This window comes from Leguminivora glycinivorella, chromosome 19, assembly GCF_023078275.1.
Source record: "Leguminivora glycinivorella isolate SPB_JAAS2020 chromosome 19, LegGlyc_1.1, whole genome shotgun sequence".
Lineage (NCBI taxonomy): Eukaryota > Metazoa > Arthropoda > Insecta > Lepidoptera > Tortricidae > Leguminivora > Leguminivora glycinivorella.
In genome coordinates this window covers 5009448-5029679 of record NC_062989.1, presented here as the reverse complement: position 1 = coordinate 5029679, position 20232 = coordinate 5009448, and the positions used below count along the sequence as shown (strand labels likewise).

The 20232-nt window shown below is 40.8% G+C and overlaps 4 protein-coding genes across 4 annotated transcripts; 1 reads left to right on the top strand and 3 right to left on the bottom strand.

The window, feature by feature from the left end:
- Positions 1 to 362: 362 nt before the first annotated feature.
- Positions 363 to 4388, bottom strand: LOC125236592 (MOG interacting and ectopic P-granules protein 1-like). The gene is made up of 2 exons (XM_048143451.1): positions 4252 to 4388; positions 363 to 3724 (listed from the first exon to the last, which is right to left on the bottom strand). The coding sequence occupies exons 1-2, from the start codon at positions 4271 to 4273 to the stop codon at positions 1119 to 1121; spliced, it is 2628 nt and encodes an 875-aa protein (XP_047999408.1). The 5' UTR covers positions 4274 to 4388; the 3' UTR covers positions 363 to 1118.
- Positions 4389 to 6229: 1841 nt separating this feature from the next.
- On the bottom strand, positions 6230 to 9504 carry LOC125236297 (protein unc-45 homolog B). Its single transcript, XM_048143035.1, has one exon. It carries the CDS (start codon positions 9348 to 9350, stop codon positions 6510 to 6512), a length of 2841 nt encoding a protein of 946 aa, XP_047998992.1. The 5' UTR covers positions 9351 to 9504; the 3' UTR covers positions 6230 to 6509.
- Positions 9505 to 10100: 596 nt separating this feature from the next.
- LOC125236298 (T-complex protein 1 subunit zeta) lies at positions 10101 to 14802 on the top strand. The gene is made up of 6 exons (XM_048143036.1): positions 10101 to 10347; positions 10815 to 11014; positions 11478 to 11617; positions 11982 to 12129; positions 13472 to 13665; positions 13822 to 14802. Exons 1-6 carry the CDS (start codon positions 10211 to 10213, stop codon positions 14596 to 14598), a joined length of 1596 nt encoding a protein of 531 aa, XP_047998993.1. The 5' UTR covers positions 10101 to 10210; the 3' UTR covers positions 14599 to 14802.
- LOC125236299 (CDP-diacylglycerol--inositol 3-phosphatidyltransferase) lies at positions 14639 to 19999 on the bottom strand. The gene is made up of 4 exons (XM_048143037.1): positions 19818 to 19999; positions 19606 to 19740; positions 18872 to 19189; positions 14639 to 16785 (listed from the first exon to the last, which is right to left on the bottom strand). The coding sequence occupies exons 1-4, from the start codon at positions 19864 to 19866 to the stop codon at positions 16619 to 16621; spliced, it is 669 nt and encodes a 222-aa protein (XP_047998994.1). The 5' UTR covers positions 19867 to 19999; the 3' UTR covers positions 14639 to 16618.
- Between the last annotated feature and the right edge of the window lie 233 nt (positions 20000 to 20232).

The window sequence follows — 20232 nt, the reverse complement described above, 5'->3', positions numbered from 1 at the left end:
CATGGAGTTAATACCTTTTGGAGTTTGGTCATTATGTACAGGCGTCCAGTGGCGCCCCCTGTCGGGCCGACTCGGCTGCCAGGCACGATAATAATAATACCTCCCCCCCTGGCTGCCACGCCACGGCGTCTTGCCGCAGCCGCCATCTCGTCGAGCTCTCCATGATACGCGGTATTTGAAGGCGCGCCATGTGCATTTTTCGCGCGCTATCCCCTAGAAACCAGTGGAGGTCAACCTCCATACAAAGTTGTACGTTAGGTTGAACTATGACTGTGGGCGTTAGTATGCTAATATGATTTCTTTTAGGATTTTCTCACCATAATTATTTAAAATGAAAGTATATGAATTAAAAGATATTCAAATACAATGGTATTTTTATTAAATAAAAAAAATACATTATTTTCAGTTCTATAAGTACATTAACAATTTAGTAAACTTTTACCAAATCAACACTCCAGTCCAGTCTGTTTATCTGAGATCAGAAATAAATAAGAAGATCCAATGTGTGTTGTGAGTCTGTATCTAACTCGTTTTGCAATTTTGAAATAGACAGGATTTGTGTTGAAATATTGTACTTAATCTAAGATTACACTCTACCTTAACTAATCTATAATAACGATTCATGATTATATTGTACATACATAGTGGAACATACTTAAAATAAATATTTTACAATAGATCCAATGCCAAATTGAACCATGGTCACATTAAATTAAACTAGGCTTAAAATAGTCGATTTAACAGCAATTCCATAAATAAATAGGATCACTTTCTGAGGCACACTCGAAGGTGCATTCACACATTTACCCGACTACTAACTCACTGCTTATAGACAGATCTGTAATGCCACTGCGCCCACAGGGCCACATGACTCACAAGTATTGAAAACAAGAAGCTATTTTACATAGTCACAAAATATATACCTTCTACTATGTAATAATCGTATCCTTGTATTATACACTGCTTTACAGCTTATAGTGGGAGAGGCTTTTCAAAATAGCATTCACACTTCATAAAATAAAATGTCACTATTGGACGCGTCAGAGTGCAGAGGTTTAGGTCTATGTACACAATACTGCTGAGTTGGTAAAAGAGAGGCAGGTGCGCCGGTCGGGCCGCTATTGCCCTTTGGCGGTGATGGTGACGCTCGACTTGGCCGGCTGCGGGATGATCGTGATCTCGTCGCTGATCTTCAGCGGCTTCAGGAGAGGGTCAGAGTTCGCTCCCGCCGCGGGCGCTTTGCTTTTGTCCATGACGCGTTTGGCGACCACACTGTGAGCCGAATACACGTGGTTTTCAAACTGCTTGTACATCCCGAACGTGGCGGTGCAGACCGTGCACTTGTAAGACAGGTGAGCGGGCTTGAGCGCCATGTTGTGGTCGCGGGCCACGTGGCTGAGCAGCTTCCACTGGTACACGCGGCCGCAGACGGGGCAGCGGCCCGCGTCCTTGCCCTTGTTGGCGGCCTCCTGCATCGAGCTGGTCACGAGCCCGTGCGAGCCGAGCAAGTGCCGCTCCAGGCCCTGGTCCGTGAAGAACCTGAATTGACACTTCTGGCAGTTCAGAGGCGGTCGGTTATAAATCATCTTAGGGTGGATTTTCACTTTGTGGATCCACTGCATGTGGTTCCTCAGCTGCTCCAGGTCCTTGATGTAGCCGTCGCAAATCTCACAGATGACGAAGGTGGCCTTCGAGTTGGGCGCGGCCGAGGACGAGGGCTGCGGCGCGCGCGGGAGCGGGGTGATGGAGATCTTGGGCGTGGAGTTGTTGAGCTGGTTGTGGATGGGGTAGTTGGAGATGGTGGCGATGGTGGAGGGCTGGTTGTGCATGATCATGACGCCGCCGCGGACGAGCGGCGCGCCGGGCAGCGGGGCGCCGCGCGCGCCGGCGAGCGGCGGGCGGCCGCGCGGGCGGCCCAGCGTCGGCAGCTGCGCCAGCCCGGGGCCTCCCATGAGCGGCGGTCTGCCCATCATGCTGTTTCCGGCCTGCACTCTATTTACGTTCGCCGGGTAAGCGGAGCCGACGTTGTTCCTCGCTCGAAGTTTGGGTATTTTCGCGGGAGGCTCCCATTCTAGTGGGGGTCCGAGGTTGAACTCGGGCTTGAACTTCTTGGCGCAGGCGATGAGATGCCGCGCGAGCTTGGTCTTGCTGTTGTCCTCGAAGTGGCAGTTGGCGCACTGCTGGTAGGCGGGCGCGCGCTCTAGCCGCCCGCGTATGTTGTGCTCGGCCTCCATGTGAAACAGGATGTCGTGGGGGCTGCGAATCTCAAACGCGCACGTGTTGCATTTGTAAATATTGTTCTTCATGTGAGGTGCTTCCAAGTGGTGTGACATAACGAGCATAGATTCTGTCTTAAAACTACAGAATTCACATCTAATCTGTTTAAGAGCGAAGGGAGCATTTGTTTTCTTACTAAATTCTAGATTTTGAGTAAGTGAGGTGATAGCAGATTCTGTAGCTTTTGTACTTCGTCCAGACTTCTTCTCTTTGTAAAGTTTACGATTCTGTTGCTTCAGGAGGTCAGTTTGTACATACTCTTGGACCAGGTTAAGTCCAATGTTGATGAAGAATTGACCTAGAGTGCAATCAAAGTAGCTGTCTTTTTTACCAGAGAGCCCTTTTGCTGTTAATCCCATTGTATCATTAACTTCCGCTATAGGATCATCTTTATTTTTAATCAATATGGTGTCATCGTCACTCATTTCTGAGTCAGATGACTCACCGTCCCATGAGTCATCATCCTCTTCACGTTTTCGTTTTTGTTTCTTTTCTTTCTTTTCCTTTGGAGGTTCTTCTTCCGCACTCTTGGATTCCTGGCTTTCCTCTTCAGAAACCTCTTCACCCCTTTCTATTCTTTCTTGCCTCTCCTTTTCTTTTCTTTCCTTTTCCGCTTCTTTTTTCTTTGCTTTCTCCTGTTCCTCTTTGAGTTTGATCTCTTCTAGCTCTTTGCCGAGCTTGTCTACAAATTCTCTAAATGGTTGTATTGATGGTTTTTCATATACATATGGTACAATGAATGAAGGGGCCTCCACTACGAACATGTCATCTGTCAGAGAGGGCAGTATGTTGGGTTGCGGTGTGGGAGTAGCATTTTGAGACGGGGTGTTTGTGGAATTACTGCTTTTGCAGCTAACTGGGGTGATTGTAGTCCCTCGAGCAGCAATGCTTTGACACAAGTTCTGGGCATCAATGGTCGAGGTGGAAGGAGGCTTTGGCTGAGCAGGTGTGGCGCCTTTTCCAGACAAGATGGAATTAGTATCAATGATAACAACTGTTGGTTCTTTTTGATCCGCATCATTTGGTCTGTTTTGTTTAGCCGCTAGTTCAACTAGACTTTTTGTGTCACTGATCACTATAGGTTTGGTTTTGTTCTGGTGTTGATTGAGAGGATCCTCAATGGAGACTTCTTCTATATCAGATTCATCGTCACCATTTTCAATTTTTGTTTCATTCTCTTTTTCTTCCATAGCTTTACTATCCTGGGAGTCACTAGAGCTGTCATTTGAGTCCGTACTTGAATTGGATGACTCGTCATCTTCATTTTCCCCATTGTCTTCATTGGTAACCATGCAGTCATCATCATCATCACTGGTAATTTCATGAACTTCAGGACTGGGGCATACTCCATTCTGCTCCTGGGGTTCATTTTCATTCTCAGAATCACTGCTGTCTTCTTTTGGGTGGCTTCCTTGTGAAGTGTCATCATCACCTTCTGTGCGGTCATCTATAAATAAGGAAACTTCTAGTTAAGACATGTTCAATAGTAATATACATGAAATTTAATAAGTCAAACAATTTTTATATAAGTAAAAACAGATTTGCATAAAATTAAAATCAGCTGTTTCATAGTGGCCTGATTGGAGAGTTATTCAATTAAGCATTTTTAATAGGTATTTTAACATAGTAAGTAGGTCATATCACGGACTTGACCGTCTTGACGAGAGGTCGCCGCGCGACGACTTAAAAAAAAAGTAAAACCGCTCTAAAGTACGTAAGAAATCGAAACATAACCATTAAACTTGAGCACTCTTAACCTGCAATTGTTCGCATCCCCGGAGCCCTAAAGCAAATCAGATTGGAAGAAAAATATTTTATTTAACAAATAGCGTCACCAAATCATGTGGTGCGGGCACCGCCATATGGGGTTCCATGGCATTTCTTCCCAATTATTATTTTTACTCTTCAGGAGAAAATAATGAAAAATCATATAAAAATAACTTTTAGGAATATGTAAATACATTGAAATATTACCTGTAGCTGTAGATATCGACATAATCTTGCGATTTTATCACCGAAAACCAAAAAAATAGCACAATAGCACAGTAGCGGAAACCAAACCAAATCAAGCTGTCATTTTAAAAGGTTTTTAAACAAGACGCGTTCTCTGCGTTCCGAATACAACTAACGGTTTTGCACATCATCAAGTTTTGATGAACAAATAAACAAAACGAGGTAATCAATCTCATTAAAAATACACTGTTAAGTAATCTGTAACTATATTTAATTTATAATTATCCTATTACACAAATATTATTAGCGATCTAAATATTATCGACTAAAACGCCCATATAAAAGACCTTCTGTTAAAAAAAAATGAGCTTAGGAATGGGAGATTGGAGAGGAATATGAGAGAGGTGGAGGGGGAAAGACGCGGTATTCGGGTAGCGCGCACAGTAAAAAAAGCGCTAAAGTTTAAAATTCGTTCACATAGAAATAATTACTATACTTGGTACATGCTTTGGTACCTTAAAATTGTTTTATCATAATTATTATCATACATTTATACCAAAAAATTATGAAATAATTCATAAGGAAGTTATTTCAATAGTTTTCATCTCAAAAAATAAACTAAAAGTAGGTAATAAGTCTTACTTAATTACTGTTTCCGTTTTTAAGTATAGCTTATAACTTGTATGGATACAAATATTTATATTCATCAACAGCTCCTGTCGATCGATATGTAGGCACTTTCATTATAATCAATTTCAGAGAGGTATAAGTAGAAAGACGAAAATTTAAAAAATACTTAGGCGCGATGAGTTGATTTCAGAATAACGTAATTTAGCGCCTATCTCTATTGACAACGGATGTGTATAAGTAAAATTACAATAAACATTCCAAGACTTCTGCAATGTATGAATGTACAGATACTTTGATGGGAACCATATATACTTTCAGTGTTCTTCTTCTTCTTCTCAGCATATTTGCGTCCACTGCTGAACATATGCCTCTTTCATGGATTTCCATTCTGTTCTATAAGCGGCGGTTCTGTGCCAGGTCGGCCCTGCCGTCTTTCTGATGTCGTCCGACCATCTGGCTCGTGGTTTCCCTTCACCTCGGCTTCCCAGTCTAGGTCTCCACAGCAATACCATCCGGCCCCATCGGTCGTCAACTCTTCGACAAATATGACCGGCCCATTCCCACTTTAGTTGCGCAATCCTCTTCGCGATGTCGGTAACTTTCGTGCGTTGGCGAATCTCCTCATTTCGGATTCTGTCTCGCAGTGAAATCCCGAGCATCGCGCGCTCCATAGCTCTTTGGGCCACTCTTAATTGGCGAATTCGTCCAGCGGTTAGCGTCCATGTCTCGCACGCATAGGTCATTACTGGGAGGACACATTGGTTGTAGACTCTGGTTTTCAGTGACTGTGGAATTTTGGACTTGAAAACATCACCCAGCTTGCCAAATGCGCCCCATCCCAATTGAATGCGCCTACTAATTTCAGCATCCAGGGGGTCACCTTCAAGCGTTATTTTTTGGCCCAAATATATGTACTCGCTTACTCTCTCCATCGTTTTGCCTTCTAATGTTATGGTTGCGTTTTTAGCAGTGCTGATCCACTTCGTTTTCTCCATATTCATTTTTAGACCAACTTGCATCGATGCCTGGCTTAGATCATTGAGCATTTGTTCGAGATCTTCAGGTGTCTCTGCGAGTAGAACGATGTCGTCAGCAAAACGTAGTGGCAGTAGCTTTCAGTGTACACAACACTATCAATGCCAATGTGTGAATATTAACAAATATTACTGAACAACTGATATTATTTGTGATATGAGTAACTAACGGTAACGAGACTAACGTAATAAAAACCGGTATTAATTGAAGTCCAGTATGAGTACAAATAAAAGCCTAAAAGATATAATTACTGTTGAGTCAAAATATGGGATCTATTCATAAATGTTTAATATTATGGTATATGAAGTGTTAGTAAAATAGTAAAACACCGCAATAATATAAACAGTACAAATTTTATTTAATAATCATAATTCCATACAATTAATCTCTTTCTTATTTTATTTAGTTGGGATGACACATGTCCGATAAAACTATTAAGTACAAACAATTATATATCTATTTTCAAGGCAGTTAAACATTGAAATAGCACTTCAATAGTTCTGTTTGTATTAACTCCTGCAAGTTTTTTCAGAGCAATGCTGTCACGAGAAGATTGCTCTTATTAAATTTCTAGGTTTTGTTTCTCATCAATCATTAATTAATACTGTCGTAATTTACTTTGTTGGTTCATCCTCAGGCTCCTCTTCGTCTATTTCCTGTACAGTCGCGGTTCTTCCGAAATTTTCGTCAGGCTTCCTTATAACGCCGAGCTTTTCTGCAGCATCCAAGCATTTCTGAGCATACTCCTTAATTCTAGTTTGTTCTGGATTTTCTATCTTAGTCAAGGCCATCAAGATTTCCATTACTTCCGTTTCGAATATCCTAGCAGCTATGTCACGGTCCCCATTTATAATATTCAGAACAATGTAAGTGCCTCTGTACTGAATCTCAGGATTAGGATTGGCCAGTAAGCACTTTAGTGTATCCAACCATGGCCCTACATCCAAAAGTTTCCTACAGCAGACCTTGCTGACTGAAGTGAGTATACATAATGCTCCAGCAGCAGCCATAACTGTGTCTTGATCTTCCTCTTGACACAAGATGTAGAGATATTTCGTTTTATCATTATTTCCTTCATAAGATTTGAGGACATCTTCAGACTGAAGTAAATTACAGATACACTGTGTGGCTGCCCTTATTAGCATTGTGTGGTCTTCATACAAATAGTGTTCAATTTTCGCCAGGCCTCCCTCCTTCAGTATCCTGTTTCTGGTGGTTTCATTCATTCCTGCCAAGTTGCAGAGAGCCATCAGAGCTTCAAAGTTCTCTAAAGCACTGCAATCTGGGTGAAGTAGAGCCACCAAGGGTCTGATGACTTCCAAATTCCTCTGTCCAGGGAAAGCTACTTCTGGATTGATGGTGATCCCTATTCTAGCTAAAGCCTGAGAAGCCTGTTTCTTCCCTTTGTCAGTCCCTTCCAGAGCCATTGGTATCAACACTTTAGCTCCACCCTGCTGCACCACAATACCTCTTAACTCTTGCAGGTTGCAGATAGCATTGAATACTCTTGATATCAGTTCCCTAGAATTGTGACTCTCTGTTTTGGAAAGAGCTACTAAGCCAGATGTCACACCAGCTTTGGCTAAGATTGTTAATCTTTTGTTTACAAAATCTTGATCATCTAATTCATGTTTCTCTGGCACATGGTGTTTGGCAAACTTTGCTAACTCTAACATTTCAGGTAGGACCTCCTGCTTTTCATAAGCATTACATAGGTTGACTAAGGTAGTCACTACACCATACAAGCAAGACTGATCACCAGTTTTGGCAAGCTCAATCAGGGATTGTAAGGCAGGTTTGTCTTCTACCAACTTTTCCTTCACATCTGCATCAAGAGTAAGATAAGACAGGCCTTCTGCAGCCCATTTCCTCATATCCTTGTCTTTAGCAGGATTCACTAGGAATCTCCTGCAAGCCTCTGCTAACTTCTTAGTTGAACCTTCAGCAAATGGCCGAATAGAAGCATCATCTCCACCAAAACTACCAATTTTACAGAGGCCTACCAAAGCTCTGACCCGAACAGAGTCATCCTTGCTCTGGTATAGTTTTTTAAGTATGTCTACTCCTTTGTCTATGATGGCTCTAGCTTTATCTTTTTTGGAAGCGGCAGCAATCAGGCATTCACATGAAACTCTTTGCTGAAGGGGGTCCTCAGTTTGGGCCATGACCAAAATCATTTCCATGATGCCTTCCTTTGAAATAATGTAATTGCCAACATCAAGAGGCCCTCTGAGCAGTGATGTAATGGCCACTGTCACTCTGACTTTTGACTCCAGGTCAGGTGCAAGCAGTTTGTCCCTAACAAACTCATCAACATGGCTATTGAACTTTTCTCTAGCTTGATCATAGTACATGTTTTCATATATCCTTGCTAGACAGGCAGCAGCAATGGTTCTTGAGGAATTTGTGATGTTCATGGCTGATTCATATTTGTACTCTTCAAGTTCACTACACACTTCTAGTAGCCTCTCCAAGCCTTTAATTTCAACAAATCTCTCAGCCCAGTTGATTGCTGTGAAGTGACAGTTCCTCATAACCAGCTCCATGATGGCATCTCTCGCTTCACCAGTAATGACTCTGTTAGTAATGGAGTATGTCAAACAACTGAGTAGCGTGTCAATTTCACTCTTATATTCTTCACATAATTTGGTATCTGGCTTGCTGTCCTTCTTAGTGTCCATGCCGGTGAATGTGTTCAGAATCACTTGTAAACAATACTGTGCTGCACTCACCCGCTCCTCCACATTACTGTCAATAATTTCTAAGATCCATGGAATGCCTACAATTTTGATGATGTTCTTTGTTCTCTCAACATTGCCCTTACAGAGTTGACTGATAACCCGGATAGCATTTGTATTGATTTCTTGGTTCTTCTCAACCTTTAATAGCTGTTGTATTTTCTGAACCACTCCATTGTTGAACATAATGTTAGCACCCGAGTTTTCTTTTGCCAGTACTACTAAATTAGCCATAGCTTTCTCGCGTTTTTCTTTATCTTCTGCTACATCGAACACCAGTTTGAACATCTGCTCGACTTTGTTGCCGGTCTGCGCGGCCTGGCGCGCGCGCTCCTGCACTACGGCATGCAGCCGCGCAAGTACAGGCTGGATCGCCTTGTTCGTCGGCTCAACAGTAAACACTGCTTTCGCATCTCTGTATGCTTCCTCAAACTTTTCTAAACTTTCTAGCGCCTGCGCCCGTCGAAACAAAGCCTTCGGATCTTCTGGCACGATGCGTAGAGCCTCATCGCAGTCCTTCACTACCTTCTCATACTCCTTCGTCTTGAGATAAGCCGCCGCACGATTTTTTAGGTAAGTCGCGCGGTCCCGGCTATCTTTCTCTGATAAATCTACCGCCTTGCTGTAGTATCCGACAGCCTCTTCATAGTTTTCGGCTTTGTAGGACTCGTTGCCCTTATTCTTGTAAGTTTCAGCTTCTTCGCTGTGTACACCCATTGTTACGTTTCACTGTAATGACTGCGGCACGTTGCGCCAGCGCGCTTTTAAAGTTTAATTAAGGAATATTCTGGTAAACTCCCGAACATTGCAAATGCACTACTAAAATAGAAATTTATTTTTATTCTCCTCCATATATGTAAAGTAGGCTGAAGTAAGACGGTATGTATTACAACTAAAGAACGTTCTGGAACTATATACTAAACTAGTTTTAAGCAGTCAAGTAACTAATTATTTCTTAATTATTATATAATGTGGTTTTGGTGCACATAACAAAATTTATTTGTAATTATTAGCAATAATTAGGATATTTTAGCTGTATTTTATATTTTAAAACCTATATTTATAATGATTTCCACAAAACACTTATACAAAATTTTGCACAACCAGTAACTGAACGCACGCTGATGACTAAGCTGTCAAAAATGACAATTTAGGGATACCATAGGAAAATATGGTAGAATGTGTAACTATGAATTAATTTCAATTTTAGATTCATTTACGATTAGAAAAAAAATATTCATTGAAAAATGTACAGAAAATAGAATGTTTTTCCTTTAAATTCATATATGCCATATAACTTTTAAAATTAATAATATTTTACTGCTGTCAGTCATTCTGGCGGTCTAGCACAACTTGCGCTCTCGCCCGCGAGTCTATACTTGAAGTCGCGCTTGATGTATGGACTCGCGCGCGACAACGCAAGTTGTGCTAAACCGCCTGGTCATTCATTTCATCACCATCAGTTCGAGTCATTCGTTCGTGTGGACAGGTTAACTAATCTGTGGTCTTGTTTCCGCCTGATTCCTCGTGTGGTTTTGCCGATTTTCTTTTAAAATATTTAATTAAAAACTGCAAATATGGCTGCTATCAGTTTATTAAATCCTAAAGCCGAATTCGCAAGGGCTGCCCAAGCCTTAGCAGTAAACATATCAGCTGCAAAAGGTATCCAAGATGTCATGAAAACTAACCTCGGCCCTAAGGGAACAATGAAAATGTAAGTAATTTCAATATAAATGAGACTTTTCCTGTTTCTGTTTGAGTTAAGATGCAATTTTTTATATCTATTTTCCCACAGTATCCATGCCCCGTCCCTTAAACACTTTCAGTCAAACTAGTAGCGAAAACAAAAATCATATGACAAACCGCTACCAAATTTGATGTATGATCGGTAAGTCATACTCATACCTATTGCTGAGTTTAGACGAGCAAGTTATTGCAGCAAGTTTTGAATCAGAAGTATATGCAAGAAAGAGATGCCGATATTTGCCACTCACTCTTACCTATAGTTGCGTCTCAAAACTTGCAGCAAGAACTTACACGTCTAAACTCAGCTTAAGAGTTTAATATCAAGCAAGATTATACCAACACTTTCACCAACCACTTGAATTATAATTTCACTTTGAATATGTTTAAGATAATTTTTTGTATAATTTAGATTTACTTTAATTTTTATGTTTGCAGGTTGGTATCAGGTGCCGGAGACATCAAGATCACCAAGGATGGCAATGTGCTCCTCCATGAGATGCAGATCCAGCACCCGACGGCGTCGCTGATCGCGCGCGCCTCGACCGCACAAGATGACGCCACTGGTGATGGCACCACATCCACTGTACTGCTCATCGGCGAACTGTTGAAGCAAGCTGATATTTATATTAGTGAAGGTATATTTTTTGGTATTGTCAACTCCACTGAGGTCCGAATGGATGGATGAAAACATCTCTCCCATAACTATTTATTTAAACTTTATTTCTCTATTTCTTTATGCTTTAAGGCTTATGTGAGATGTGACTGATATTATCCATGATAAAATCAGTTATTAAAGGTACCCTAATTATAGAAGAGGTGCTTGACAGAAAGAGCTATACAGTAATAAAACTCACTGGGTTTTAGAGAGCTGAATAAGTTGCTCATGATTTCACGAGTAGTACTAGCTAGTGTTAATATTTTTGACTCAGCAAAAGTGTATAACTGAAATTAAGCTATGAAAAATAATAAAGCTAAAAAATTGCAATTATACCTTCTAAAAGCCCTGGATAATGGTTCCTAAGAAAGCACAGCCAGAAATACTGTTAGTGTTACAATTACATACTTTCCACATGTAACATTTATTTATTTTCATTCCAGGTCTCCATCCCAGGATCCTAACAGAAGGTTTTGATGTTGCTCGCAATAAGGCTTTGGAGATTTTAGAAAACATGAAGATACCCATTGAGATCAAGCGTGAAAACTTGCTGGATGTAGTTCGCACATCTTTGAAGACCAAGGTCAGCAACTATTGAATTGCACTGAACTGTATAAACAGAGAACTATGACATAGACCGACTTTTACTTTTGATTGAACTGATTGAAGAATACTTTACAAAGGGATCACTCATGACCCAATCACCTGTGCCCTGGGCTCTAGGCCTCTAGAATTTGACTATGCAATCCATGTGTGAAAAAAAAAAGAAATAGAATTTGACCATGACCATGTGACCCTCATGCACAAAGCTGAATCCACTATTGTCATACTCAAACCAAATGATAGTAAAATTTAATTACTGGCTGTCCACTCTTTCCCAATGAATAAGTACTTTCCACATAATTACAATGCAGATAGAATCTTGACAAGAAATATGCAATTGCCAGGTACACGCCAGTCTCGCCGAGGTCCTGATGGACGCTTGCGTGGACGCGGTGCTGGCCATCCGCACGCCAGGCAAGCCCGTCGACCTGCATATGGTGGAGTTAATGGAGATGCAGCACAAGACTGCCACCGAGACCACGCTCATCCGAGGTGAGTGATGTCGCTAGCCTCGCTGTGTTGACGGACGCGGTGCAGCCATCCGCACGCCAGGCAAGCCCGTTGACCTGCACACGGTGGAGCTGATGGAGATGCAGCACAAGACTGCCACCGAGACCACGCTCATCAGAGGTGAGTGATGTCGCTAGCCTCGCTGTGTTGACGGACGCGGTGCAGCCATCCGCACGCCAGGCAAGCCCGTCGACTTGCACATGGTGGAGCTGATGGAGATGCAATGCAGCACAAGACTGCCACCGAGACCACGCTCATCAGAGGTGAGTGATGTCGCTAGCCTCGCTGTGTTGACGGACAGAGTCTAAGGCAGCGTTCCCACTTATGCGTCGCGTGTCTCGGGGCGCGCAAAGGGCGTCCGCGCCACGCCACCTGAGTGTAATTCAAAAAGCGTCTCCTCAGTACATTTTGTATAGGAAGGACGTAAGGCGCGCCCCAGGTGGCGTGGCGGCGGCGTGGCGCGCGCCGCGCCGCCTGGGGGCGCGTCTTACGTCTTTCCTATACAAAATGTACTGAGGAGACGTTTTTTGAATTACACTGAAGCGGCGTGGCGCGGACGCCCGTTGCGCGCCCCGAGACACGCGACGGTCTGGTGTGGCCGGTCACTAATGAACCACATGAGCCAAAAATAAGTTGACGAAAAATACTGAAATGACGAAATTAATTAATGTTGCTACTAAAATTAAATTCACAAGTCTGTAGGTGTAGACCCAAGGCACAGTATAATAAAGAGTACTATCGTACAGTATGGCCACTCCCGCTCCCCGCTGAAAGTGCCGCCCACCCCCTCTCGGTTACCTCACAGTTACCGCCTGTCAAAAACGCGACCAGTCGACCTGTCATATCTCACTCATACAAGCTTAGTACGCGTTCACCTATACGAGCTTAGAATGTGTGCTAGGAACGCGCCTCTTTCATACATTTGATTGCCAGTGTCCGAGGTGTGCCCAAGGGGGGTATCCAAACTATTTTTAAGCACATCTCCCGGCTTCCTAAAATGCAATTGGTATAAAACCTATATCAAGGATGTTTTGTTTTGGCCACCCTGAAAGGGACCATCTGCATTCTCCTCATCTAAAAAACGTCTCCTCAGTACATTTTAAATTACATTCGGGCGGAGTGGCGCTGACGTCCGTTCCGCGTCTCAGGACATCCGTCGTCTGAGTGGGGATGGTCCCTTACAGTCCACACACCTATACTATACGATAGTAGTCTTTATGTGGCGACATTATGGCAAAATTAATCATTGTAAATCTAGATTTTGGAGAAAGGAAGGGGACAAAATGAAAGTAACAAGGATATAAATGAAGGGTGTTTCTTCCAGGTCTCGTGTTGGACCACGGCGCGCGCCACCCCGACATGCCCAAGCGCGTGGAGAACGCCTACATCCTGACCTGCAACGTGTCTCTAGAGTACGAGAAGACTGAGGTCAACTCGGGCTTTTTCTACAAATCTGCTGAGGACCGCGAGAAGCTGGTCGCCGCTGAGAGGGACTTCATTGACCAGAGGGTCCAGAAGGTAACGTCGTTTTCCTAAACTATAAATTAATTGCTTATTGTGTCGGTAGCGAAACCCTGTTATTCCTTTGTTTTTCATTTCAGGCCAAAACTAATCAGTTAAGTTATAACGAGCTAATTGAGTCAGCATATTAAGAATACCATATGATGTTTACAGATCATCGCCCTAAAGAAGAAAGTGTGCGACGGCACCGATAAGACGTTCGTAGTCATCAACCAGAAGGGCGTGGACCCGCTGTCGCTGGACGCCTTCGCCAAGGAGGGCATCGTGGCGCTGCGCCGCGCCAAGCGCCGCAACATGGAGCGCCTCGCGCTCGCCTGCGGCGGCGTCGCCATGAACTCCGTCGACGACCTGCAGGAGGAGCACCTCGGCTACGCCGGACTCGTCTACGAACACATCCTTGGAGAAAACAAGTTCACTTTCGTCGAAGAGTGCAAGAACCCCCAGTCGGTCACTATTCTAATCAAGGGACCCAACAAGCACACCCTCACCCAAATCAAGGATGCTATCCGCGATGGTCTCCGCGCCATTAACAACGCTATCGAAGATAAGGCGGTCATCCCCGGCGCCGCCGCCTTCGAAATCAAAGCTAATGTTGAACTGCAGAAGTTCAAAGACACTGTCAAGGGCAAGGCTCGTCTCGGCATCCAGGCTTACGCGGAGGCCCTCCTGATCATTCCCAAAACTCTAGCCATCAACTCCGGATACGACGCGCAAGACACCATCGTGAAACTGCAAGAGGAGTCGCGCCTGAGCCCCGACCCGATCGGCTTAGACCTGAGCACCGGGGAAGCCATCAAGCCCATGGACCTCGGTATTGTGGACAACTACATCGTCAAGAAGCAGATCCTGAACTCTTGCTCCGTGATCGCCAGCAACCTCCTCCTCGTCGACGAGATCATGAGGGCGGGCATGAGCAGCCTCAAAGGATAATCGCCAGTTATTTTTTGAGGTGTAAAAATAATGTCTCAAAATAATGATTTCGCTTTATTGAGATAAATTTTAGTTTGTTCAACAATATTTTGGTTTAAATAACATTGCATTTAATGTTACTACATATATTCTTACACTCTTTCACTTTTGCATAAATGCTGTTCACAAGTATTAATATTAAAAATAAATATTAACTAATATTGATTTTGGTTTTTTTCGTATATCCTCCAAAAATATGTTAGCACTACGGTGTGCATTTACATAGTCATAGCTATTATAGAATGCATTTGTAGCTGAAACTGAATATTGAATACATAGTTATTCTTGACTTGACTATCAGTAGTCGCCTGGATATACTTTTTGCCAAGAGATGAAGTGACATAAGCTATGCGCTGTTAAATTATTAACTGCTCTTAATTTCTATAAGTATCAATATTGAAAATGGAAGTGGTCATAAATTGCACAATCAATACAGTTTGTAGGAGTTTCTATAAAACACAGGTAATGCAGCTATCCGTTAAAATATAATATACTCATAGATTCAAACATTGATTTTCCTTATTCTAAATGTACTTAATATCTTATCACCGAAATGCTATAAAAAAAAAACACTAGGCCATGCCTCCTAAAATGTGTTTGTAAACATAACCATACGATAGTATTCTTTATTTTACTGTGACACGCGACATAACTCAGAATTATAAATATTGATCGTTTGAAAACTAAATGCTGAATTCAGATTTTAAGAAATGTCTTGACTGATGACCAATTTTATTGATCTAATCATATAGGACTAATACAGGGTGTATTTTGATAGTGGGTCAGTAAAGGCAGCTCCCAGATCCCGTTCTGCCACTCATAGAAATATACCCGTTTGTTTTATGAAAAGCCTAGAGGAGTTTCATCTAAGTTTTCTATTTCTCACAGGAATTTAGATATTTTTGCAGAGCTGATTACAGTGGGAAAACTTTTCTTTTTTAATAAATATGAAGATAATTTCTGACTGACACTACTTAATCCGTTTTAAAAATAGATTATTCGAGATCAAAACACAACTACAAATACGTAGAGTATACTCTACTTATATTGGGTTTTAATTTAACATTGAATGGTAACATCTATAGACAACAAGCACATCTCTAAAATCATTAATAATTAACACGTTACATTTAATTATCTTATAGCTACGCTTAAATGTACCCAACAAATATGTATTTTTTAAATACAAATTAAAAGATAACAACACCTGGGTGCCAAGTAATATAAAAAAATATAGTAAACAAATACAACTTGTGGGAATCAAAACTGATGACTAGTCACATTGACATATGATATTAGTATGAGGTAATAACTAAATATTCTTAAATTATCTTATTTGTACTTATGATAATAATATTCTTTATATTATTCGTAATAAGGTAAATACGTGGTCAAAAATTATAGTAGGTACCGCCTTCTTTATGCGAGCCCAAAATGTGCAGTGTCAGTTTATAATTTGGCAACACAAATGGGAGTCCAGTCCAATTTAAGTCACTAAAATAAAGGGTTACCATTGTTACCATTCATCTATTTGATTTTCGGTGAATTGATATATAAAGAACAATGTTATAGGAAAGGATTTGATTTAGGATAATTGTCTCATAACAAGTTCATTGATGGTAACCCTGCTTGGAATGGAAGTCATATAGTTGGGCGAGCCAGCCATCAAACTAAAACTTTCAGAGAACTTATGGGTCATCATTCAGAATCAGCTACACTAGGTGTTTTTTTTTACTTTAGCTTGGTTGCCTTATTTTCGTCACACGAATTTCTGAGGAAGACGGCAAAATGATGGGCCTTAAAATTAAGATGCTTCATAATTTAGTGATCACTCAATATTTACGCGGCTGGCCAGCCAAACTAGTGCACTCTGGCAAACCTACTTTGTCAGTAGAAAATGTCGCAAAATTTTAGTTTTCTATGAGAGAATAACCTAAGTTTTTTTTTTCTACTGACAATTGGCTTGCCATATTTTTTTTCTTTAATTAGCTTTGTCCTGCTTCTGTGCAGCCGCGGCGCGCTCTGCGCAGTCAAGCGAGGCGATGTTGAGAGACGCCACGATCCCGTGGAGCACAGAGATGGCCGCCTTCACGACTGCTACGGGCATTGAGATTAGGGCGATGAGCTTGTAGAGGCCAACTCCAAGAACTGGAAAGGAAATTGTGGGATTTAGAATTTGTGATTTTTTTAATGTTCTGTACCAAAAAGGTACAAAAGGAACCCTTATGGTGCCGCTCTGTCTCTGTCATATAATGGGATGGATAGAAAAAAACCGCCTTCAAAAAAAGCGTGTTACAAAACACAGAGAAACTAAAAAGCCAAAAATAATAAACCTTCGAATTCAGATTTCTTATCGGATTGCAATAATCTAAACATCCAAATTATAAACAAATCAATTATTTTTGTAGTCGGTACCAGACCTGTTCGTCGCCTTGCTATTTCCTGTTTGCCCCACCCAACCATACGCAGGCTGGCCCCGACTCCAAAAATAATTGATTTGTTTATAATTTGGATGTTTAGATTATTGCAATCCGATAAGAAATCTGAATTCGAAGGTTTATTATTTTTGGCTTTTTAGTTTCTCTGTGTTTTGTAACACGCTTTTTTTGAAGGCGGTTTTATTTTTTGTTAAAAAGTTAATTTATTTGTTGATTTTTAGTGGTTCCTAGTGATATTATATGTATCAGTCCGAATATATGTACAGTAGTGAAAGAATTATCCTTTAACTCCTAACCGTTGAGGAGTTGACCTTCCATCATCAGCTCAGCCACATAAAATTATTACCATCAGGCGTAAATACTGGTGTACCTTTGAAAAATACACTAAGAACATTACATGTGCCTATAACATTTGAAGAGTTCCCTCGATTTCTCCAAGATCCCATCGTCAGACCCCGACTTGGTGCCAATGGGACCATCTCGGGGTTATACCCGTTCGATCAAAAAAAAAATTTTGAAAATCGGTCCACGATCCTCGGAGATATCGAGTAACATACATACAAAAAAAAAATAAAAAAAAAAACATTCAGTCGAATTGAGAACCTCCTCCTTTTTTGAAGTCGGTTAAAAAGTAACCCATTTCTCGAAGTTACAAGTTACAATACAATGGGTATTTATAATATATGTTGTATATTAATTAAATTTTAAGTACAGCCTGACAACATCATAGTGTTGTCCCATTTCCTTACATTTATTGATTTGAACCGTACAATGTTACCACATCTTAATTTCTAATCTTTTTTGACAGGCTGTACAAAAATTTAAGAAAAGGGTTTTTGTAGGAACAACTAGTTTTATCTAGATTTCATCATATGAAATAGTACATTACGATACAAGTGCGTAAAAAAGGAAGTTACGAATTTCCTTTTCGCACGTGTATCGTACGACGTTTTTCAGTACAGATGAGCCTTCAAAGTTTCGACCTGGCATATAATGAACCACTTCTCGCACTAGCTAGTGCGTAAAAAAACACCATCTGTACTGAAATAGTACATTTCGATACAAGTGCGAAAAAGAGGAAGTTCGAAACGAGTGGCGATAAATTAAAACACGACCGAAGGGAGTGTTTTAAATCGACACGAGTTACGAATTTCCTTTTCGCACGTGTATCGAACGACGTTTTTCAGTACAGATGGACCTCCGAAGTTTCGACCTGACATATAATGAACCACTTCTCGAACTAGTTCGTAAAAAAACACCATCTGTACTGAAAAAGGGTTTTTGTAGGAACAACGAGTTTTATCTAGATTTCATGATATGAAATAGTACATTACGATACACGTGCGTAAAAAAGGAAGTTCTCCACCATCTGTACTTAAAAATACATTAAATAAGATCATCATTATGTTTAAATTGACTAGTATGTACCTAACTTCGGTAGAGACTACATTCTATTCCAAAAGTAACAGTAGGTACCTAATCCTATTTTGAATAAGTCATTACAGTGAATATTTAAATTGACCAGACTCATTGTTTGCCACTATTGCCTAATGCCTACAGGCAATTAATTCTAAAACAAACAAGATGATAACATTATATATGTCAGCCATGTAATTGACCTCAAGTCTAGTCAAGTAAACATATTAATTTTTTGTGCCAAAAACACCTAAAAATACAATATTTGTTTTTCGTCCCCAAAACACCTCATTATATTTTAATGGTTATGACGATGTGGTAGCTGGTAACACTGCAGAAATTATGTGAAAAAGTATAGAACTAGCAGACAGGAGTCATACCTGTAGGACCAGTGTAGAAGTACATAACATACAGGGCCGCATAGAACGCTTCGTTGCCAGCACACATGAAGAAAAGCACATTCTTGTTGGTGTAGTACAGCCGCATGATGGGGTTGCCAGACATGTCGATCAGCTTGTGCGACGCCTTTCCTTGTACAGTCACCGAGTGCAGGTAGAGCCAATGGCACGTGATGTCTATGGCCATGGAGAGTTGGAACCAGAACGTGTATTTGGGGTAGAAAGTAGCGAGTGTCATCATGAGACCCGCGGTACCAGCGCGGTCAGTTAACTGGTCTAACATTGCTCCAAATTTAGTACCTGAAATGAAATGAGGTTATTACAAAAAGTAAAATAATCAAGTATTCATACATCAATTTTAAGTTTATCTTGTTTATTTATTATCTTGGCATAATTATTATGAATTCTATGTATAGATATAATGGTACTGTCAACTGTGAGCTTACTATACCCATAAATAATATTTATATGTAAGCGCCGAGAAAACGTTAGGTTGAAGAAGAAGAATGATCTATAATGATCTGTGATCAAAATATTTATCGGTAACTCATATGATTACATTAGCTTCACTTAAAAGCCCTAATAAAATATTATTTCCCTCTAATGATTATCTATTGACATATCAATAAAAAATATATAGTTAACGTATGAGGTTACGAGGTCATTCTAAGATAGGGTAAGTAATTGAATTAAGTGAAGTGATGCCTTATACTTACTCTGATTAAAGAACCGCGCAGCATGTCCGTCGACGGCGTCCAGCAACGCCGACGTCACGTAGCAAACCACCGCGAAGACGCAATGTGTCGGCATATAATAGAAGGATATGATAGCCAAGATGACCCTGGCGAATCCTGAAATAATACAATGTAAACAATACAAATCAATAGTTCGCCATTTGTTTACAGTTACACATGACCAAAACACTTACCTATGATATTGGGAACGAAGAGAAATATATTTTCTTTAGTTTCTGACATCTTGGATGACAGGCAATTTAAATTTAGCAAACTTTAAAATATATAGGATATAGGCGACGCCCCAAGACTCCAGTAAACTTCAGTTTTCAGCAGAAGACAGAAGAGTGAGATTTTGGATTGATTGAATATTGGATTGGATTAGGCTTGCCAGATCGAATTACCCGGTTATCGGGGAAAAAAAAAATTTTTTCGGGATTTTAGGTCTCAAGTCGGGAAAAGAAAAAAAAACATTCAAATTAAAGTAGGAACTTAATTATATTTAAAGAATATACTTTATACATTTGTATTATGACATTTGTGGCACACCTCCTGCTCATAGAAGTTTTTTTTACTTGTATAATTATATATATTCTTTAAAATCTTGAA